Genomic DNA, 22,870 nt, shown 5'->3' with positions numbered 1-22,870 from the left:
ACTTCCGAGTTTCTTTTCTCCACCACGGGGGAAATTTTCAAATGTCCTTCAGTGGCGGGGAGGCGAGCTCACGTGCTTTCGATTAGGGCGTCGTCGGCGCTCATCGATGCTTCACCCGAACGGCGGATTTCGACGAATTCTGATGAATCTGAGTTGGAATCTTTGGATGATGCTAGCAGAAGACACACGAAAGATGACTTGGATTTGTCAGACTGGTACAGACGGCGAAAGTGTGTCAAAGCGCCCCGGAACATCAAAAGGTATCCGCCGTTGAGTTTCGCCTACGCTCCAGGCGTTTTATCGCGGGTGCGCATTGATGTAAACAGATCCTGTCTGCTCTAAAAATCACAGCTCTTATCTGCGGGGGGTCAACTTCGTTCGGGCAAGACCACTTGGTGCCAGCTGCACAAAGAGTCTCTCGGCGACGATGGCCACCTTGGCGCAGTGCCCCTGGGTAGCATCCAGAAGTTCCAGAGCTGCCACAGAGCTTGCGCTTCCATCAGTTCCCTTTCAGACTTGAGCTCACTGAACAGATGCTGGGCTGCGATGAGCAACATCTGGCGGGCCCCACCGTCCCTCCTGTTGTGTACGCAAACACTGCATCTGAGGGTCCCCAGCACTGACCACATAAAATTGAAAAATACTGGAACTGCAAACTGCACTATGAAGATAGGGAGGTTGAGCAGAAAACAAACATCTTCGAAACATGCGCAGCCACTCTGTGTTTCCCTACATCGAGAAACTGCTTTGTGCAGTGGCATGATAAGCACTAATGCTTATATTTTCGTATGTATGTGAATAACTTTTGCACTTACACAGCTTATATTTGCAGTATTATTCTATAAGGGCCTTGTGTTCAAAGTGCATATTCCAAATTGTTTTTATGTGTACCTGTGCAAAGTAGCATTGATGTTTTCATCAATGTTGTTTTCTACTTGTCACAATTTTTTTTATAATTTTCGATAAAATTCAAATAAATCTGTCATTTGAAATTATTACTGTTTGAAATCTAACATTTGAAATTATCTATCATTTCATACCTTACACTTTAGTATCAATCATTTTCTGTGGCGATAAAAAAAATATCTTCTGGGCTACTCAAACAGAACCGATTCTTCTACGGTCCCGAAAGTGTTAATACATACACCATCCAAATTCCTGATACAACATCAAAGTGATGTGTCTTTTTGATATGCATGCGAAATGTATTTACAGTAAAACTTTGGTGATACAATCATGACTGGTACAAATTTCAGTGTGATACAAATTCGTAACATTCCCTGGCCAAAATGCATTGCTTACAATACAGAAATCGCCAGCTTTTATAAATGCAAGCCGCGCCACTGCAGATCGTACAAATGCGTTGTCAGCAGCCGGGGGTCGTGGACTGAGCAAAGCATGTGAGCCGGTGGAGAGAGCGCGATTGTGGTGGGATCCACGCTTGCCAAGCCCAACCGGCTACGTCCCGTGGCTGCACGATCTCTAACCGGTCCCTCCATCGAGAGCACCAGACCCGGATCAACGCGTTGAGGGGAGGAAGGCACAAAGCGTCCTTCAGCCAAGCACCCACTCGAGCCAGCCTGACTTGTTTTCCGTAGGGTTAGGGCGGCACGCGCCCCCCACCCCCTATCGTGTGGACCCGACCCTCGGTTTTTATTTAAATGCAGGACGCTCGTCATTTCCTCTCTCTCTGCCTGTCTGTTGTGGACCTGTATTTGCTTGCGCTTTTTGCCTCGGGAGATTCACGCGATCGCACACTTGCACGCCGTCTGCTGCCGACATGATCAGCGATGATGAAGATGATGACCACGGCAGCAGGCACGATACGACGCCCACGACGGCTGAAATGCACCTGAAGTCGAGACAGTGACGGAATCCCGTCTGGCCGGGAGAATACATTTCAAAAAACACGAGATGCCGACCAGTCAAAAAATCGTTCTTGACGTTTCGGCTTCCAGCACGGAAGCCTTGTTCACAATGAATACATCACCAGAAATGGATCGTTTAAATGGGGGTTGAGTAATCGATGTAAGGAACGCACGTAGATTGGATTGCGTAGATTGCCGTCATTACGATTAACCGTGTTAGATGTGGTCTGAATGATTAGTGATTCCAAATGCAGGCGTGAAGTTGCAGATTTTTCTGTTGCGACAATTCTAGCCCCGTCCCAGTCAATCTTGTGGTCATTCGTGACGGCGCGCTCTGCTAAAGCGTTGTTGCGAATGCTCTTACTCTTTACGTCACGAGCGTGTTGCTGTAATCGTTTCTTGTAGTTTCCTGATTCCCCGATGTAAACACCGTCGCAGTCTGCGCACGGGATTTCATACACAACTCCGGGGAAGCGTTCCTTGGGCAAGCTGTCCTTCACTTTTACCAGCTGGTGACGCATCTTTCTTCCCGGAACGTGTGCCACCTGTACGTCATACTCCTGTAAGACACGTGCGAGACATTCGCTTGTTCCAGGAATATACAGCACAGAAGCCCGTTTCTTGAGGGGAGGAGGTGGGTCCGGTTGTCCCCTACGTGACAGCTGACGTTCCGTTGCATCGATAAAGCGTCTAGGGTATCCGCAGCTTGCGAAGTCATCCCGTACCTTTTTCTTGTCCACAGCCACATCCTCGGGCCTTGAGCACAGACGTTCGGCCCGCTGCAGTAACGTGCTAACAACGGCTTGCTTGTGGTCGGCCGGGTGCACAGAGCCGAAACTCAGGTATCGACCTGTGTGTGTATCTTTCCGGCACACGCTGAAGCTTGGCCTCTGGCCCTGCCGAGAAACGAGGACGTCGAGGAAAGGAAGTTTTCCATCCACCTCCTCTTCCAAAGTGAACTGAATGGCTCTTTCCAAGCTGTTCAGGTGATCCAGGAACTTGCTCACCTCATCTTTTTGGATGATGCAGAAACAATCATCAATGTAGCGGAGGAACACTTTAGGGGACGGGGCGAAGGAGGATAACGCCCGCTGTTCGAGCGCTTCCATGGTGAGGTTCGCCGCCGTAACCGAAACAGACGCGCCCATGGGAGTCCCCTGGCTTTGCTTGTAGAACTTGCCGATAAAGCGAAGTAAGTGTTCTTAAGGCAGAAATCTAGGAGCCTGCGCAGGTCCGGTACATCTATCGGGCGGGGCAGCGTTGCATCAGACTCGAGAGCAGCGGTGCACACGTTGACAGCGAGGTCTATTGGCACGCTCGTGAAAAGGGACTTCACGTCGAAGGACACCATCAAATCGTCTTCCTCGATCGTGATGCTCCCGGTCTTCTGGACAAAATTGGAGGAATTCTGAACATGACTTGCACCCTGACCGACCAACAGAGCCAGGACTTGTTGCAAGAATTTGGACAGTTTCTGCAGGGGGGAGAGTGTGTAGTCAACGATGGGGCGCATTGGAACGTCTGGCTTGTGAATTTTCGGCAAACCATAGAAGGCAGGCGCGGATCCGCTGTGGCTGAGCAGTCTGTAGTAGAGCGCTTTATGGTTTGGAGGAACGGACAGAAACACGTCCGCCAGCAGCTTCTGGAACTCTCTTTCGACCTTGAGCGTTGGGTCCTTCTTGAGGCGGACATACGTTTCGCTGTCTTCGAGAAGCAGCAGCATCTTCTTTTCATAGTCGGCCTTATCCAGGACAACCGTCGCATTGCCTTTATCAGCTGGCAAAATCACAATATGCTCGTTTTCACGGAGACTCCTGATTGCTTCACGTTCGACACGTGACAACGCAGAGCGGGAAGGTCCGCGATGGACAGCGTTGAGCACGCCAACCACTCGGGTGCGGGCTTCTTCGCGGCGAGTGTTTTCGGCAAGGCTGACAGCATTTTCTACTGCACATACTACTTTCTTCTTGTCCGGTGCTGGTCCTAAGTTGAAATTCAACCCCAGGTTCAGGACACTTTCTTCATCTCGACTTGGCCTGTATGACGAGAAATTATGCACCACGGTTCTCGAAGGCGCCCTTATTTTGGACGATTGCACTGCGAGAAGGCTAGTCAGCTTGTCGTCATGGGCACACACACCTCTCTGGCGTTGAAGCTCCGTCTTTTGGTTCGAGTGCAGCTGGATGCTGGCGAACTCGATGGGGCAGCGGTGCTCCAGGCGACGACGGGCGAAGAAGGCATCGTTCTCTAAGGCACGAATTTTCGCTTTGCAGTCCAGGATTCTAGCTTGCAGCAGCAGCCGTTCCGCTTTTCCTACCCCACTGTGACCGAAGAGCGTAGACACGGGCCTGTTCAGACGCAAGGAGCGTGGAACCAGGTTACGAACTTTACATGTTAGGTTGAACTTAAGGTGGTTTTTAAACGCGATGCGGCAGTTGAGGTCAACATATTGGCGAATCTGGGTGATGAATTCTTGGCCATACGCCTGGCGAAGGGCAATGAAGTCGAGACAGTGACGGAATCCCGTCTCGCCGGGAGATTCCCGTCTCGTTCTTGACGTTTCGGCTTCCAGCACGGAAGCCTTGTTCACAATGAATACATCACCTTGTTCACAATGAATACAAATGCACCTAGCACTTGATGTGCTGAGGCAAGCGAAAACATTCATAAAATCCCTTGCACACAATTTTACGCCTTCCACAAGTCAATCGTTGAAGATCTTAGCAAAAAGAAAAGGCAAATGGATATAAGGATTTTTTTCTCCCGCAAACAAATATATTTATCTTTTTTTGTGTGTGTACGTTTTGATGATACAAATATTTCATGCAACCGCGTAAAATTCATATCACCGAGATTTCACCGCATTTGTAGGCAACAAATAAGTCTTCAAAAGCCCTTTCATCAACCAGTTCCTGTCCAAACCAATATTGCCCCGAAAGTGATCTGCACAATGAAGCGCTGCATCTTATTATGTTCCCAACACAACCAGAAACTCGTAAGCTCTGCCAGTATTTGTGCAGGTGGAGGCGACCTGACAAATCACACAAACAGGAGCTCAGTGCAGGGCACTCGTGGGGACCCCTCAGGCCCTGCCCAGGACACGGTAGCATTTCTTGTCACTCACCTCACTCCGGCCCTTGGAGCCTGTGGGCGTGTCTGGCAGGCTGGCCTTCTTGGCCATGAACTTCCCTCCCACAAGCAGTATTTTCTTCTTGGACTGCGACGAGGTGCTCGAGCTGCTGGTGGCAGGCGAGGCGCTGGCTTCTGTGGAGAAACAGAGCCCCACAGTGTCAGCTCGCAACAGGTGTCACTGGCTGCCCACGATTTTCCCCGACAGAGCGGCTTTGGCCCGCCGCAGCCTGCAGTTGGGCCCCTACACCCCCGCTCACCCCCCTTCCGAAAAGATGCACCACACCACGGAGGAAGGCAGCAGCGCACGAGCGCTGCGGTTCTCCCCACCCACTGCCGGCTGCAAAGCATGGCCACCGCGTTATCGCTACGTGCTTTCTGCGGTGCAAACTGCCAAGATTTCCATGACAGTGAAGACGACTTCAGTGAACCATGGGCCCCCCCACTGGATGGTGACGACAATTCGACAGAATCAAGAGGTGGCCAGCAGGATGACTGCTCCGGAGACTGTGACCCCACGGACATGGCACAATATGGTGAGCCTGCACACACAATCTCCCAGACTTGACGGCGTTCCTGTTCCCCGTCTCAAAGCCAGGATCCCAGGCAGGCAGGCGCCCTCTAAACTGCAAGTGTGAATGCTTTCAGCTGCTCTTTGCAGGCAAGGTGATTGAAGTGATAAAACAGCATGTGTCTATGCCCGTCTGGAGCGCTCAAATGTGGAAGACTGGGAAGATGAATCCACAGCCTGTTTAGGGGTAATCACCGTGATCTTGAATCCCAAGCCAGACCTCAATGAGTACTTCAGCCGGGACCTCCTCTAGAAGATGCTTTTTTCTCCACAAGAAGTTTCTTCAATTTTTCTGTAGGCTGCATGCGCAGATGCCTCGTCATGCCAACCAGCTGGTGGAAAGTGCCGAGAGCAGCTCAACCGCGGGCCAGAAATTTGCACGCCATCAGCTCCAAACGCCAAGTTGCGTTCAAATGCTACAATCCACAAAAAGCAAGCAAGATGGGCGTGTGCGTTTATAAGCATTCGCTTGATGGCCAAGCAGGCTACATCTCTGTGTTCCAGCCCCCTCGTGGCAGCTCAGAGATTGACCTTCCCTGCTGTCCTCCTCCAGAGCTGAGGAAACAGCAACAAGCTACCATTACCTTTATACCCTTGCCCACTTCTTGCTGAAGAATTGCTGCTGCAGAGCATACCTGGTACTGTCACAGCAAACAGGCAGCAACCGCTGAAGAAGGGCCAACATGGCTCCTTACCAGCCACGGAGCCTGTACATGGTGCTTGCCTAGTGGGACAACTGCCCAGCCGCAATGCTGCTGCCCACCGTGCATCAACAGACAGAGGGACTCAGAAGCAAGAGGAAACAAAAGGGATGTTACTGCAGAAGGCTGCGGTACACACAAAATGTGGCTGGAATTGACGGAGGGGGATCTGACCACCCAGAATAGTAAATGGTGCAGCGAGCTGGTTTTTTTTTTTTTTTCCAGCCTCTGGAAGCTTCCATCGTAAATGGCTTCACCTCGATGAGAATGTAGCACGGTGACTAAAGGAGCAACGACACATTCAGTTCACCAAAATGTCATCGAGCAGCTGGTTGGCAATGCGAGTGCCAGGGCTTTTATAAAAAGCAGGCCCCGAACTGCACGTATAGGTGGTGAGAAGAGGCTGGATGGATGGACTCCTTGGCCGAAGCAGCAGACTGTGCCGCTTCCAGCGAAAGTAAGAACCCAAGGAAACTGTTTTCATGCCAAACGTGCTGTGAAAATCTGAGGCTGCCCCTAAGGGAATGCCTCAAGTGGTTCCACATGCAGCCAAGATATTGCTGACAGACCTTAGTGCGAGCCAGAACCTCCAAAATAGGCCCTCCATGGCCCGTTCTGCACAGCTGCAGTGTTCTCTCGGGGAGCCGAAAACGGGACCAATGGTTCTGGGCCGCAACATCTGTGAAGCAGGCCGTTTTGGACTGCAACGGGTCCAGAGGCCGTATCTGTCACGAGGTGGACGATGGTTTCAAACGTAGCCCTCCGTGACATAGCTAGCTCAGTTGTGCTCTCAGTCCACTCGTTGACAGGGCCTCAAAGTGGCACACCTCAGCAAATTTCGTTGAACACTGCACACTGGACCAGCTCAAGGAAGAGCACCGGCACAAATATGCACAAGGAAGAGCACCGGCCTCTGGCCCATTTCACCAAAACAGCATGGGTTATAGAAACGTAGCTAACTTACAATTGCAATCACAAGACATAACAGGCCGGCAGCAATTGCCATACAGAATCGTCCCCTTAAAATGAGCCCAACTATAATAAGAAAAGGCTTATAGCAAACATGACAAATACACCACAAAATAAACAGTAAACAAAATGCAGCTGCTGATCAAGCAACTTTGCCTGCTCTTCAGCAGTACACATCACAAAGTTTATGTCAGAAAACAGGGGGCTTCACAGCGAAACACCATTTTTACCGTGGGAATGCACCGGTGCCTAAAAGTATGAAATATTCCTTACCAAAGTTTCTAAGGCCTGAAATACATACAAAAGCAAATCAATGGCTTCTGTTTTAAAGAGACCCCAAGAGTAGAAGCAAGCAAGGTGGCCTCTATCTGTTGAAAACAGTGCCATGAATGCATGGCAACAGCAGCTGCTTAATGATGAAGAAAATGCCAAAAGCGTGAAGATGAGCATCGCCACCCCATATGCTTTCCTGCACTACAATTTGCGAGGCTGCACATCCAGAATGGTGAAATGGGATTGGTGGAATTCTTGCTGAGCCCAAGTGGTTCAAAAAGGCACTAACGTTACCCCTTAAACATTACTACGCAGGTTCTTTTGGCAAAACTGCGGGCAAGACTTGCTCCAGTTTCCATTTCGGTCCAATGTTTTGCATAGTCCTGAGTACTGCCAGAAGATTACACGTGTGCATAAGTGGTTTACTGCCCTTTTCCATTCATTGTGTTTGCTTCCACACAACGAACCAGCAGCAAAACTCCAAAAAGACTGGCACAGCTGGCTAAACAATGTGTCCGGCCATCGGGCCCTGTGCCAGGAAATCGCACGAGTAGTTTCTACTGCTTGTCTTTGGCAGCACCATCTTCCCTGTTGAAATGCCTCAAATGACTTGGCAGGCAGTTTCTCTTCCCAATGCGCGACGTGATCTTATGCGTCTCGCAAAAACTGAAGGGAGGCAAGAAAGAAAAAGGGCAGCTTTAATTGTCTACCAAAAAGCCAAGAGTTAAAACAAAACTCCCACCTCCCCTCGCGGGAACCCCTGTGTAGATGCGACGCATAGGCGGAGCGGCGAAGGGACCGCGTTTTATAGCGCGCATAACGTTGAGGGGACTGCGTAAGCCGGTCCCAGTCGATGACGACGTTGGCGTAATTGTAAAGCGGCGTGGACTCTAGGTGTTTGAGCCAAGCGTGGATCTTGCTTCGCCGGTGAACGGCACACCGGTTATATGCGCAGCGCGCCCGAAGGAGAGAAAACCGCGGAAGACAGAGTACTGCACATGCGCCAGCCCCAGCGCATCTGCCGCGGCTATGACGCAACACAATCCAACACAATCCACTTTAATCCAATCCAAATCCAATCCAAGCCAATCCAATCCGATTCAATCCAATCCCATGCCCCTCGCGAGAGAGTGTTCGCTATCAGAGAGGAGAGGGGGTGAGCGGCGGAGAGCGCAGCTGGCGCGGCGAGGAGAATGGGGGAGGGGTGGACAACGCCGACGACAACGACGACGACGCCGGAGGGACAAGGCGAGTGAATCAGATGCTCTGCATCTAAAAGAGCGTCATTGAGTGTTTAGTGGCTAACAAAAGGGACAATGCACGCCAGCAGCGAGACCTCCCAATCGAGGCCCCACGAGACGGCAGGCAACGCACCCCTGCTGCGGTCAGCCCTCTTGGGGAGCCTGGAGCGGGGTGCCCTGTCACCGGACGACCTCCTGGCCTCCGGGGACGCCTTGCCGGCAGCCTCTGGCTGTGCGCGCGGCCTTCCTCCCCCGGACTCCTGGGACGGCCGGCGGGCCTTGGGAGAGCCGCCCGAGGAGTCGCGCGCACCAGGCCCCCGCTTGGCCTCGGCCTGGCTGCTGCCGCCGCTGGGGTGGGGGGCCCGGGGGAACGCCTGCGCCAGGGAAGGGCCGGCTCAGGCGGGAGGGACCCTGCTGCTGCTGCTGCCCTCCGGGGCTTTCCGCAAGACCTTGTTTTTAAGCCGGGGGCAAGAATCATCACTGCCAACAGTCAGGCACACAAAAGGGACCAGGGGGCACCTCCTGAACTATCAGCCAGTGTGCATTTAACAAGCCGAGGCCAACAGTAGGACAATCTGACAATTCAACCCCCTAGCAGGCAAACAAGCGATACAGGCAGGTCGCAGCCCCATCCTTCAAAATTAGCACCAGCATTTCCTCCCTCGCAAGACCGACTCTGACAACTGTAGCTTCCAGAAGTTACATCTAAACAGAAGTGGTTTGCATTACAACGTATCAATTCTTTGCCGAGTAGCAACCCACTGAGGACCATGCAACGGCCTGCATTTCCACAAAAATGCAGATTCCGCAGAAGTTCCACCTGTAATCATTATAATAGCGTAAGTGGAATTAATTGGTCCAACAGAATTTCGAAAAACCAAAAATAAGAAAAATAGAAGAAATTAATGAAAAATACCACGCAGTACAACGCCCTTCATTTACAGAAAAATGCATATTTGGCGGAAGTAACACTTGTAATCGTTATATGGAGACAATTCGTAGGACAGAACTTAGAAAAATAAAAAATTTTGGTAGTAAAGAATTCACGCTCTAGACAAGCGGCACACTGATGCTATGCATTAGTAGACAATTCTCTGAATTTCTGCAGATTTTTGTCTATTAAAGATGACAACACTTGTTGTCCAGGCAAAGCTCTGACAAAGCAAGAATGCCTTACCACGCTGCCTTTCTGGTCGGAGGGCATCTTTTCAACCTTAATTGCCTTCAACGTCTTCACAATTCCATCATAAAAGAGCACAGAGTATATACCTGCAACAGGAAAACATGGCTGCACCATACCACCTTTCTCATCATGAACACAAGGGCTCCTGCAATCAATCTTAGCAACTGATACGATGATCTTAAACAGAACAATAAATCGGCCCTGTTTAGCATTTTTTGCCACACGTCAAGTGATCACCACAAAAATGCATTCACATTTTACCCTCATAAAATAATCGCTACTGAAATCAGGTATTGGTCCCATGGTAAATTACAAGAATCCCTGATCGCATGTTTTTTGTCTGGCACAAAACCACCCCTAATCAGTCGGCTCCAGCTGCAAACTCGCACAATGAGTTTGCTGAACAAATCCAGGAACCTTCAGGCTGCTGACTGTCCGATACTTGAGACAAACCTCCTCTAATGAAGCTGACTGAGGACGGCAGCAAGCACCCGTAAGCCTAAACCCTTGGGGCACCATGCATCGAAATGTACAGCGGGCGAGGCATTTGCACATACAGTACCTTCTTCTTTTACCTCTAGTATTTTGGCAGGGTACTTTTTGCGATCTCCCCAGCGGGCCAGCACTTCCTCCCCTTTCTTGTACTCCTGTCGAGAGACACACGAATCGTTATGCAAAACACGTCAGCTTCCAGACACAAGCACACCATGAACAAAGAAACAAGTACGCAGTTGAGGCTTGCAGTGCAAGAAGCCCTTCTTTCCCCTATCTGCTCCTTTGCCCTCTGCTCCACCCCTAAGAGTGGCGCCCCCCAGAGAAGGCCGACAAGCCAGCAAGATGGTGCACACACAACGTCAACTGAACTTCACAAATGTAAATACAGCTGGCAGCGCATCGCTCGTCCCGAGTGCGTATTCCTCTGTCCTGCCTGCCTGCCTCATCCACAGTGGCCCACTAGCACCTATTCTGCTTTGCTGCCCTTGTTCATTCCACTTGCAGACCACACAAACAGTGCTTTAGCCGCTCATTCTCATGTTCAAACGACTGCAGTCAAAACACACTGAACAGCGACAAGCAAGCCGCAATGCAATGCGCAGCTGGTCAGCATTTTCAGTAACAGCGACTTCTGATGCACGGGTACAGTGATATTGTCCACGAATCCCTTTAGGCTGGATGGCCCACACGGACGCTGTTACGCAGTGCGCCCCTTCATGGTTCATTTCCCCTCACGGACGCACTGGGCTCACTGTTGCGTCTGCCAGGGGAAGCGCCCCGCTCAAAATCTCAAAATGGGTTCCCGCACTGCGACCAGGGCCAGACCAAGACCTGTGCGAGGTCGGAGGAGGAGGACAAGCTGGGCTCTGGCACTGGGGGCACTTGCGCGCACCTTGCACAGGGGAGACCGAGCCACAGACCGCAACAACGCACCGCTGCCCTGCTGTGCCAGCTCTCGATACCTCGCACCCACGCTACTGTTTGGCCTCCGATCAGTCCACATGCGGTAATCCCAGACGCACGCGCAGCAAGCGCTGCCTGTGACGATCGCCTCCCGCCTCTGTGAACGACGAGCCCACCCCAGTCGGCACACGCGCTTGGCCCTGGTGGCCGCTGACTGTGCGCTGGGAATAACTAGCGCCCCACAGACGTAGCCCGACACACTGAGATGCCCCATCCCACACTAAAGAAAGCAAAGTGCTACAGCTCACACTGACCGGGCCATTGGATAGCGTCTGTAATCAGGCCCACACAGAACCGCTACCATTCCCACCATAGGGCAAAGGTCACACGAGCTCATTCTAAATACTACACCAACATTAACCACAGGGCCAATCACAATTTGAACACTTTTCGGTGGTCCTTCCTCCCGAGAAATCTAGACTTCAGTGGGCGGCACTGCTCAGCAACACTTCACCCACGTCGCTTACCGCAGGGAGCAATTGATTTTCTCGAAGAAAAAAAATAAGATGCTTCAGTGGCCCTTGAAGCTCCCTGTGCAGTGCGGCTACTCAGCCCCCCAGCTGGGCGGTGACATTTGCAGTGGTGTGCTTGTCCGGCAAATCGCGCGGAAGAAGAGAACGAGCACCGACCGACTTCCGGGAGCGATGCTTCTTCACCTCCTTGCGAGTGTGCAGGTGAGCCGCCAGCCGCAACCGGGGGCTGTCCGCCGGAAGCCACTCGTCATAGCGAGAGCTCCAGCCCTCAAAGTGGATCAGCACATCCCCGTCCTCTTCGTCAACGCTCACAACCTTGGCAGGGTACCTGGGCAATGAGAACGGCTCCTGCTGAGCTCCCCACCTCCCATGCACACTGCACTCTCTGCCCAGGCCTCCTCGCAAACGTTACCTGGAAGGGCGCCAAGTGGCTGCCTGCAATGAACTATACTGCCCCCCTTCAGTGGCTCAACAACTCGAACCAATTCCAGCCGGAAGACTACAAGCTACGAAACACAGTTTAAACAAGTGCAAAATGGCGATATCAAGCAAAAGCGGTCAAGGTAACGCTAACAATTTCCAAGGGCCTTATATAAGGTCACAGTTGGGGTATGTATAGCCACTTTATAATAGAGCCGCCAGTGAAGGGGAAACAAGCTTGAGCCCAATTGTCCAAACCTGTTACCAGCCTTGAGTGATGAAAGCTGCCTCCTGAATTTCCTGCACGCTTACTCTGTAGGCCAAACACACAGGCCCTTGCATACAATTAGAAGGTGAAGTTCAGGAAGACTGGATGTCAACACAAACAAGTTCGAGTGCATAAGCTCAGTGGTCTTCACTTAGCATCGTGAGCTGAGAAAAAAAAAAATTATAAAACGACCTGTTTTATAATTACCAAGAAAAAAAAAACACTGCAGATGCCTTTGCGTTGTGCAGAAAGAGTGCCCCTTTCTCAGTACCGAAAAATCACACTAGCAAGTCGAGCAGAAAACGCACAAAGGCAAAGCTCTCTGGTTGCCTTGAACAGTACTCAACGCGATAAAGAAAAAAAGAGGTTGCAACTTATTTTTTTTTTTCAAAGGGCAACCACGGTTCGCCTAAGCGCGCTTTCCTACCTCACGCTATAACATGGATGCAATCAGCGCCATCAGCATTTAAGCGCTCGTAAGTGAAGGCCACCAGGAAATATATTAGGCTGACTTCAACGCCACTCGCTTGCCTGTGTGAACCGACTGCGTGCTAGGCGTCGACACACACAGGTTCGCAGAAAAGGAGAGGTGCTTCTCTGGCTTTTCGATCACCGCCACTCTAGTTCACCGTACCCAAAACTACATTCCTCTACACCACAACCATGTAAAACATCGACATGATTGCGGGCAGACACGGTCCTAGGTGAAACTTTCAGCCATAAAACCACGGATATCGCTTGCAATGCATAAGCTCTAATCGGCGCCAAGGCCCCAAACAACGAAGCTCGTCGTCTTGTCGGAGTGACGTTTAGTGCTAGCAGCAGTCACAGACGACGCTGCATGCCCACATTTCGGAACTGCTGTCTCGTGCAGTTTCAAGCTACCTCGGAGTTGGCGTACCACTCACCACTTGTCCTGAAAATCCCTCGCCTCGACTCGAGTTCCCGGAGTGTACACGGGCCGAGAGCGCCTCCGCTTGTGGCTGCTGCTGCTTCCCGCGCCGCTCTCGGCATCCGGCTCCGACTTGTCGTTCGAAGTCTCGCTGCACCAGCGCCTGCTCAATTCCACTTCGATTCGACCCTCTCGCAAGTGCTCATCGCCGGAGCTTGGTTCACCACGCAGCTTGGCAGACGCGTCCTCCAATGCCGGACCTGACGGCGGAGCGAGCGGCGCTGCGCTCGGACTTTCTGGCGCAACGTTTTTTGTGTCAGCCTTGGTGCCGCCGACGCATGTTTCTTCGCCACTTAGCTCGCTGCGCCGCGTCAAGTTGTCGTTGCTGTCCCGCAAATTCCCGCCGACGGCTTCCGTCACGGTGTCGTCCGTGCAGAACTGGCTCGATGTATCTGAGCGGCTTTCGTCCACGTTCTCTGTACCACTGCCAGAGCTGGACTCCCCCACGAGCTCCAGCCGGCCCAGAATCTCGTGTTGACTGTTTTCGGCAAACCCGTGATTGGCATCGCATGATGATTCTTCCATCATCTTGAGACATTAGATGGACAAGCGTCTGACGGTCACACTCAGTTACACGAAAACCTCGGAAGAATTCTTAGGTGTTATGTATCCGGCAAAAAGTGCTTCTTCGACCCGCTTTCTGGGGAAGGCGCGTGTTTGAGACGGATATTACGAGTCGACATTAGTTCACCCAGCAAAAAAACGTGGAGCGCAACCGCAGCCGTCGGTCATGTCCAATCGGGGATACCTTCCTTCGTGGAAAGTGGGCGATAATCACTCAAGCCACAGAAAAGAGCTCACAGCAAGAAATATGAATCACACATACAACTTGACACAAAAAATCACCCTTTCACGTCGGCGAAAACACGCACGGATAATGAGAAACCGCCGCGACGGAGCTGGGCCCGTTTCACCAATGGCCAATGGTCCACCACGGGGATTGCACCCAACGTTACTAGTTTCACGCAACGTTCGTTTCACGACATCGCCTTTCAGGATCACATCATCACGGACGAAGCGAACCAGCCGAACGAGCCGAACTACTGTTGCTACTGTAGCCAACGTTTTTAGATACTTTTTCAGTTCCGCATCTCCCCGCCGCGGCCATGGAGAGAAGGCGGTCGGCCGCGACTCTCGCCACCGCGGCGCTGCGGTTGCGAGTTGCGCTAGGAGAGCGAGCGTCGTCTGCTAGCGGGGAGCGTCCCGCTCGGCGCCTACGGTCCTCGCCGCTTCTGGCTGCGTACTGCAAAATAAATAACTGTTCTCGGACGTTGCTCATCATTTTGCTGCGGCCGTTGCAGTTCGAGATCTATTTGAAACTGACGGTATTATGCAAGGAGTCGTACGTACGCCCAGGGATTTGAAGCGGCGGCTAAAATATCAAGAACGACAGCGTTTTACATGAACGTTCGCGTAGCAGTGGCTGTCAAGCGTGCGCACAAATTCTCTTGCCATGCCAATGCGCAAATTTATTGCATCCCGAATGATATTTTTTCACACGACTGTTGGAGCAGCTCTTCCCGTTTCGTAGACAACATAGGTGATATCATGTCGCGCAACAACGCTCTTCAGGATTGTATAGGCCCCGCTTTCTTTCGGGCCCAGTAAAAAATTTTGCCGACGCTGCCCCGGTTCTTCTTCAAGTGCTGCCTTTTTCCAGTTGGCTGGGAGCCGTATTGCCGCACTATTATCGACTATCTGTGCAAAATCGGTGCATTGCTGGGGAACAGGCGCCTTGGAGAGCTCCTCTTGTCGCTCCTTGGGAAAGTGCTCCCCTTTTGTAATAACCTAGCTCGTGCGCAGACCCTACTTTTCTCTTTTTCGGAGACCGCCGTCGAGTCTGCTTGCTCAACAAGTTGCTGGGAAGGTTGGGAAAGTTAACGGAAACTGCACTTTCCTCCAGTGCCCAGTAAGCCCGGCCGATCTCGACGACTTTACGTTAATGATCGCAATATCCTTTTCGAGAAAATGAAGTCCACATACCTTGCGCGTTTTGCTTATCTCTTTGTCCGCGCGGGGAATCGCTCTTTTCTATTGGATGAGAAGCTATGGATCCGATGACGGCGCTAAAAAGGGACACTTCTGAGTGTTGCTTCTGTATCTGCTCGTACAGCCAGGCGCGGAGCACGTTGGCATTGCGGTAAGCCAGGCTCATCAAAGAAAACACAGCGTCTTGACGGAGTCACGAAATCCTCGATGAAATCGGCACTGTTCAATAGCGTCACAAACTGAACGCACTGAAGGGCAAGGTTCGCGCAAGGGGGTCAAAAACAAACGCAGACGAAAGGAATAAACTTGTAGAGACACGAAACTACGCCGAAACTTTGAGGAAGAAAATTGTAGAGACACGCACCTACGCCAAAACTTTGAGCATGCATATACGCATGCGCGTATATTCATGCTCTTTTGCAAGAGTGAACTCGGAAGAACCACACAAGTGGCAAACAATTTCGTTGTCTTCTGTTTATTGTAGCTGTTTGCTTTCAAGAATGTACGCAATTACCGGATGCGTGCGCCCACCCACGCACGCACACCAAACACGTGGAGCGCTTAACTAAGTGGTTTTCGCCTTCCTGCTCCAGTCGGAAGGAAAGCATAACGTAAACCGCATGCGAGCGCTGGGATGTCAGCGCGCAAGAAAAGCTCTGTGCGCTTGAACCTAGAACAGGCACAGAGAAGAATAATCGGCACCACATGAGAACGTCGACTTGCCGGAGAGCGCGTGCAACGCCGTGAAAACGTAGCGCGCGGACGAGAAAAAAAAAGAATGGCAGAAAAATATAACATACCCCGCAGTAAAAAAAAAAAAAAAAAAAACTACGTGGTGTAACACGTTACGTAGGGTTGCTGGTCACGTGATTTTTATCGCTCTTGGATTCCTTCGCCCTCGTGCAAATGCCGGCCCATCCGTAGCGTTCCGCTTCGGCATCTCGGGTTGTGATCTGGCTGCGTACTCGAAAAGAAATAACTGTTCTCGGAAGTTGCTCAACATTTTCTTGCCGCGCGCGCGCTATTCCAGTTCGCGATTTATTTGAAACGGGTCGATTATGCAAGGAGATTTAAGTACGCCCAGTGATTTTTAGCGGGGGCTAAACAACCAAGAACGAAAGCATTTTAAATGAATTTTCGCGTAGCAGTAGCTGTCAAGTGCGCACACAATTTCGCTTGGCATGCCAATCGCGCAAGTTCGTTGCAGCACGAATGATATTTCCTGATAACCATGCGCAGCAACTGCATGCTTTCTTTATGAAAGACATCCGCGTATCCTTCGTAGTTTCAAAGAAATCAAATTGCGCGGGTAAAGCTAACCCAAAACCCTTGAGATTTAGATTGTATGTTTTCTAGTTATATTGTGTTAGCATTAAGAATTTTTTTTGTTCATTTGTCTGTTTTGTTTCACTATTTGTTTAGCATGACGGTATACATTCTGTCCTCCTCTTGTACATTTTGTAAAGGGCATAAGCATGTGCCCAATGCACGACGCATGTGCCCAGTCTCCTCACAAGCATCACTGCTAAAGTGGGCTGGAAAATCCCGTACAGCCGACTGCGAGTTAAGCCAGTCGGCATTGCACCAAGCCCAGCACAAGAAGGAAAACACAGCACGTTGACGGAGTCACGAAATGCTTTCACCCGCGGCCGCACTGTTCAATAGCATCCAAAACCCCGACTACACTGAAAACGGCAAGTTTCTCGCACAAGGGCAAAGTCAAACGCAAGCGAAAAGAAGAAACTCGTAGAGCAGACACGCAACTAACCGCGGCCGCAACTTTGAGCTCAGCGGACGGGCCACGCACGCCGTCAACGCTGCCGCCGGAGCCGCCGCCGCAGCCGCCGACACAGCGCAACTCGCGACCGGAGCGCCCTCTCAGCGCCTAGGGTAAAGTCGCGTCCGCTTTGGAAGGCGCAGTTCCGAAACTGAAAAAGTATCTATAAACCAGAGTTACTCAATATAGACAGTTGCGAAACTCCGCTTCAGAATCCGGGCGGCGCTAGCCCCCCCACTCCGTGGAGTAGCGTATAAGGGGAGGAACGGCTGGAAACGCTGATTGGTTAACAGAAATCAACGCTCAAGAAGGCGATCCGTCTCCCTAGGCGACCCAGGGTGCCTAGGGAACCAAAAAAGGTCCCCAGAAACCCTGTTCTGTGCCAGAAAGGGTTCTGTGCCAGAAAGGTCCCTGGCCGTACGGCGGCGCCACCGCGCTGCGGCCGCGGCCGACCGGCCGAGCCTGCCGGTTCATTCATTCGGCTCCGATGCTTGCGGCGGGCGGTTGCACGACGTGCTGCTCGCCGGTGCCCACTTTTTTGGCGCGAAAATTGCTTTGTCATCGCCCGTCGGAACGAAATCGTGGTTCTGCAGGAAATCTCAAGGTAGCAGTACATATTCCCGGCAAAAGTTTTGCCCCCTTTCTTATTTTATTTTTTTTTTCCAGCTGCAGCAGGTGCACGACGTGCTGCTCGCCAGTGCCCCTTTTTTGGCGCGAAAGCCCATCGGAACGAAATTATGGTTCTGCACAACAATCTCAAGGTAAGCAGTACATATTCCCGTCGAAAGGGTTTTGCTTTCATGTGTTTTGCCTTTTTTTTTTTTTTTTCAGCTGCAGCAAAACGTGCCACCCCATGGCACGCCGTGATGGTTTTCGCGCGCTGAGCCTGAGCCGCAAGGACGGAGGTAAAGTAAAGCCTGCGCAGCAGCGATCTGCTAAAAAATGGACGTTGCGTGTGAAGCTGGTGGCCGTTATCTTTTCTTCTTTTCAAGGTGCAGTACGTGGCGATCCATCGGCGGCCGCAGGGGACCGCAAGAATCCAAAAACCTAGGACGGAGGTAAAGTAAAGCCTGCGCAGCAACGATCTGCTTAAAAATGGACGTTGTGCGTGGACCTGGTGGCGGTGATCTCTTCTTTGCAAGGTGTAGCACGTGGCGTTCCATCGGCGGCCGCAGGGGACCGCAAGAATCTAAAAACCTAGTACGGAGGTAAAGTAAAGCCTGCGCAGCAACGATCTGCTTAAAAATGGACGTTGTGCGTGGACCTGGTGGCGGTGATCTTTTGTTCTTTTCCAGGTGTAGCACGTGGCGTTCCATCGGCGGCCTCAGGGAACCGCAAAAATCTAAAAACGAAGGTAAGGCACGCTCTGCTGCTGCAAACTGACCATGGCATTGTGAACGAATTTTTTTTTTTTTTTTTCGCGTGGAGTTGGTGGCGGTGATAATTCTTCTTTTCAAGATATAGCACGTGGCGTTCCCTGAGCAGCCCCAGCAAAGGACCTCAAAAATCCGAAAACCAAGTTAAGCCACACAGCAGCCCGCGCTGCTGGAAACTGTCCTGTGTGTACACAATATTGTTTTTGTTTTATTGCTTTCCTTCCCTTTCAAGGTGCCACCTGGAGTACGGCTATCACCGCAGCAACTGGTATTACGCGCAGCAAAATTCTGGAAAGCAGGCTGAAAACTGGCGATTTAGGCAAAGTGGCACTTTTGCTTGGCGTGACCACAGAAAATTCTGCCGTGTCGTCGTCCAGCGTGGCAAAATTTGGACCTGAAGAAAATCTGCAACAATTTCGAGCTAGGTAGCAGGCAGCTAAAAGCCGGTGATTTACGTAAAGTGGCATCTCCTTTTGACGCGTTCACAGAGCAAAAATCTGCTTTGTTTTTGTCCGTGAAGTAAAAATAATTGCGTATCACGAGAATTAGCATAATAAGAGTCGGAATGAATTTTTGTGTTTGCTTGTTCGGTGTACTTGAGAACAATAAATCTGTCAAGTGCTTATCTGTGGTCTTTCCTTCGTGGTATGATGAGCCCCACTGGGCGTTTATATGTTCCACATATAATTATGACCGTCAAGAGGCAGTTTACCCCCGCAAGGACTTGTGGGCTGCTGCAATGCTTTTTTTTTTTTTTTTTTACTAATTTAATTTTATCAACAAACGAGCTATTGCGCTTCCGTTTCTATCCCATGGCCCCCGGCCAGCTCTATATGGGATAAACATGTCGGAAAAATAATACCAGCTGCACTTTATTCTGGCACAGAAGGATGGTGGCAGGCATGCTGTTATTGTGTGAACTTCATGCTAGCATTATGGCAGAGCTATCAAATGAAACCAGATGACCCACTGCAATAATGCAATCAGTTGTTGGTGGCTTGCAACTTCACCTAGTCCCTGTGGTGTCCCGAACAGAGCACGAAAACATAGCTGGCAAGCCCCCCCCCTTTATTTAAATTCTTTTCTTGTTTAATAAGAGGTTTTCATTGAACATGTCGAACCTAAAACATCATCTTGGTGCACAGCCTAGCGGTACTTCAGTCGCAACACGTACCTGATCGTGCAAAGTGCATGCCACACAAGCTCGTAGCATGTGGTTGTTGCATTGACGACTTAAACACAAATCGTTTATTTAGCCATCTGTGATGAATGCAGAATTGGCAATGTTTCATAGCACTGTTTGACATAGAATTTGCAAGCTTCGTGTTATAACGAGTCTTTGGGAAGCTTGCCATTAAATGACCTGCCATCAGATACAAAGATGCATGACTGAGTATGCTAATAACTGCAGAGGAGCATTTCTAGCCAAAATGCTTGCATCTGCCCCTATAACCTCACACCTCTCTTTTGTTATTAGTTTTTAACACTGAGTAGTCGACACCCTCCTTCATGTGTTGTGTTTTCATTCCTGCTGGCACATCGCCAGGCACCGTGCCCCAACAAGGGCAGATTAATGTTGTCTTGCACACTCCAAAAAGGCCAACCTGGCACATTTACTGGCTCCACTGTCCAAATGCGATAAGAAGTGAATGCTAAGCATCAATGGAAATTTACCCGCCGCAGTGGCTAAGGCGTTGCGCAGCTGAGCACGAGGTCATGGGTTCGATTCCCGGCCGCTGCGGCCGCTTTTCTGATGGAGGCAAAAAGCAAAAATGCCCGTGTGCACGAGATTTCGGCGCACGTTCAAAATCCCCAGGTGGTCAAAATTAATCCGGAGCCCTTCACTACGGCATGCCTCATCGCCTGTGTTGCGCCGGCGCATTAAACCCTTCAATCAATCAAATCAATGTAAATTTTTTGCGGTATCACAAATTGGCTCTCTTGAACATTCACAGTTGAGCACTGCCTGCTGTTGGATGGTACTTTTAACAAAGATAATGTTGATGCATACTGAAACACAATGCTCCAGTTCTGCTGTAATTATTGAACAAGTAAAAGGAGTTTTGGGTGATACAGAACGCCCAGGCTGACATATCTTGTCACTGACAGTACAGTAGGCTCTCAATAACTTGAAGTCACTTAATTGGAAGTAATGTGCTGGTTCCGGCAATTTTACATGCAATTCAACGGAAGAAATTGCTTAATAATTTGAAGCTAGAACCCATTATATTAGTTAATTGGAAGTTATATTGAATAGAAACATCAAGGTGACTGTCATTTCTCGATAAAAAACCATTTTCAAGTGTCGAAACAGCGCCCTAATTGTTCTCTACTGATGTCGGTGCCATCACAACTAAGGTAGTGCACTGTTGATAAAGCAGCAGGCTAGTTCAGACTCGCGCCAATGTTCACATCTCTTGTGAGGCCCTCAACCTTCTTTGTTTCTCACAGCACTGTGTGAGCAGTTAGGTGAACATTTGAGGCTTTGATTTTAGCGATAAGTCTGCACTATCACGACAACCCATGACATATAAGCTCGACTTCACAACAAAAGTCAAGATTCTGAACGAAATGAAAAAGAGAACGAGTTGCGGACTAATGACAATGCTGTTCAGGTGCATTTTGTTCAATTGAATTGTGGTCCCTGTGGACTTCGTATTATTGGGAGTCAACTGTGCCTTCAAGCATGAAAGCAGTACTGAAGCTGGATGTTTGCTTCTAGGTGTGCTCAGACAATAAAACATACAACATATGCGTTGTAAAACACCTATATACGCTCTTTGACTAGAGCTTCTTGAGTTCAATTATCAAATCAAAACTTTATTTTATAGGAGTGAAAGTGAGGGAACAGGAATTACGAGAAGGCACATTGACTTCTAATTTTTGTTCATGTCACAAGTATGTGATGCTTTCTTCCTCAAGTCATTGAACATGCATTTTATGTGCATTTCTTTTCTTTCTGAATCTTGAACTGTGAGGAGACTTTGTCCATGACTGCTGTCTATGAGAAGGGTCACGCACCCCTTAAGCCATCAATGAATGGCTTTCTTGCTTGGCTCCCTTTCACCGTATAGGGATGAACAAGTACAGAAGTGAAGGGAAATCCAGTTTTGGCCACGTAGACGGGAATCTTCCCATCTGTTTTTCACATCCTTTCAAGTCAATACAGCTGATTCTGGAACTTCCCCCGTGGAATCGTTTGCCGGTTAAAAAAACAACGTCTTCTCACACAGCTATCGACAGCTGAAACAGTCGAAGAGGCTGAAATGCCTAGTCTCAATGCAGCATGCACAACTTTAGGCTGTTTTTTTCTTTTCTCTTGTGATGCTGAAGCATTTCTGGGTATCGTACTTATCAAAAGGTTAAATTTATGCCTCTGCATCCGCATGTATCTCTTGGTACCAAATCAGAAGGGGGATCATCCCATTCTTTACATGAGTATTGCACTCCACACCGAATGATCTCTGTGCCTCATAAGAGAAGGGTCATGATCTCTCTGCTCATTCTGTTCATCACACTACCGATGAGCAATATCAAGAGAATTCCACTCTTCACATAAGTGAGGAACAAGACGAAGCACCATTGTCTACCACAAAAAGCAAGATCCTGCTCCTCAATTCCTTCCTTGATCATACTAGCAAGGAGTTGGGTAAAATGCAAAGTCCATCATGAGGAGCAGTTCAACTCTTCAATGGTCAGCCTCGAATAACAAGCACAAGGCAAGGAAATGAAGGGATGATATGCACCATGCAACACTGTGCACGGCTCTGTTTTTTCTCCTTTTGTCTGAGTCTTCAGGCTGACTGTCGTAGAATTCAACATGTAACAACTGGCTCAGATTCTTCCTATTTGATGCTGAGAAGGGAATCCCACTCATCACACGATAAATCATTGTTAAACACCACTGTTCACCAAATGAGGGTAGCATCATGATCCTGCTCTTCAATTATGATCCCCAAGTTAATGAGTAGTAGTAGTATACCTCAGACCGACTAAAGATGTTTCTTAACTTCCTGCCTTTTTTTATCCTTTGTATATTACAATTTCTTATCTTTACTACCTAGTTCATCATACAATTGTTATGGCCCAAGACATGGTCCTTCACAAGTGGTTGCAGCTGTGGAACCGCATCATTCACAATAAAAAAAAAAACTCTGACGAAAGTGGAGCAAGTTTAACAGCTGAAGGTGCGCATATGCTGTTTAATTGCCTATTGTGTAAA

The 22,870-nt window shown here is 49.9% G+C and overlaps 2 protein-coding genes across 14 annotated transcripts in view; one reads left to right on the top strand and one right to left on the bottom strand.

Annotated features, from left to right (window-relative positions):
* The window catches only part of LOC144170866 (PHD finger protein 20-like), a 137,551-nt gene extending 122,976 nt beyond the window's left edge, over positions 1 to 14,575 (bottom strand). For 2 of the 4 annotated variants that reach the window (XM_077700894.1, XM_077700896.1), the window contains exons 1-6: positions 13,463 to 14,574; positions 12,023 to 12,194; positions 10,498 to 10,582; positions 9,930 to 10,021; positions 8,886 to 9,126; positions 4,993 to 5,132 (exon numbers count right to left, since the gene is read on the bottom strand). In XM_077700894.1, coding sequence (XP_077557020.1) covers positions 4,993 to 5,132; positions 8,886 to 9,126; positions 9,930 to 10,021; positions 10,498 to 10,582; positions 12,023 to 12,194; positions 13,463 to 14,034 — 1,302 coding nt within the window. In that variant the 5' untranslated portion in view covers positions 14,035 to 14,574. Of the gene's footprint in view, positions 1 to 4,992; positions 5,133 to 8,885; positions 9,127 to 9,929; positions 10,022 to 10,497; positions 10,583 to 12,022; positions 12,195 to 13,462 lie in introns of all 4 variants that reach the window. The other 2 variants (XM_077700897.1, XM_077700895.1) reach the window with 2 other exon arrangements.
* A 3,150-nt stretch (positions 14,576 to 17,725) lies between these two features.
* LOC144170863 (uncharacterized) lies at positions 17,726 to 19,273 on the top strand. 10 transcript variants are annotated; one of them, XR_013322698.1, is made up of 5 exons: positions 17,726 to 17,876; positions 17,939 to 18,033; positions 18,104 to 18,330; positions 18,568 to 18,626; positions 18,731 to 19,273. XR_013322698.1 is itself a non-coding variant. In XM_077700892.1 (5 exons), the coding sequence occupies exons 1-4, from the start codon at positions 17,760 to 17,762 to the stop codon at positions 18,321 to 18,323; spliced, it is 345 nt and encodes a 114-aa protein (XP_077557018.1). In that variant the 5' UTR covers positions 17,726 to 17,759; the 3' UTR covers positions 18,324 to 18,330; positions 18,568 to 19,273. The 10 variants fall into 10 exon arrangements, 5 of the variants coding, with proteins under 5 accessions (XP_077557018.1, XP_077557017.1, XP_077557016.1 ...); XR_013322696.1 differs by adding an exon at positions 18,415 to 18,480 and having other exon boundaries at positions 18,568 to 19,273; XR_013322697.1 differs by having other exon boundaries at positions 18,104 to 18,480.
* The last annotated feature ends 3,597 nt before the right edge of the window (positions 19,274 to 22,870 follow it).

This window comes from Haemaphysalis longicornis, unplaced genomic scaffold (genome assembly GCF_048455015.1).
Source record: "Haemaphysalis longicornis isolate Haplotype H1 unplaced genomic scaffold, Haemaphysalis longicornis Haplotype H1 scaffold_2, whole genome shotgun sequence".
In the NCBI taxonomy this organism is placed as follows: Eukaryota; Metazoa; Arthropoda; class Arachnida; order Ixodida; family Ixodidae; genus Haemaphysalis; species Haemaphysalis longicornis.
This window is presented reverse-complemented; position numbering and strand designations above follow the sequence as displayed.

Bases quoted from the DNA above. Each gene is read 5' to 3' on its own strand.
- LOC144170863 (XM_077700889.1), top strand. From the start codon at position 17,760: ATGCTTGCGGCGGGCGGTTGCACGACGTGCTGCTCGCCGGTGCCCACT. The intron at 17,877-17,938 runs GTAGCAGTACAT...TTTTTTTTCCAG, and splicing joins GTTCTGCAGGAAATCTCAAG to CTGCAGCAGGTGCACGACGT. The intron at 18,034-18,103 runs GTAAGCAGTACA...TTTTTTTTTCAG, and splicing joins TTCTGCACAACAATCTCAAG to CTGCAGCAAAACGTGCCACC.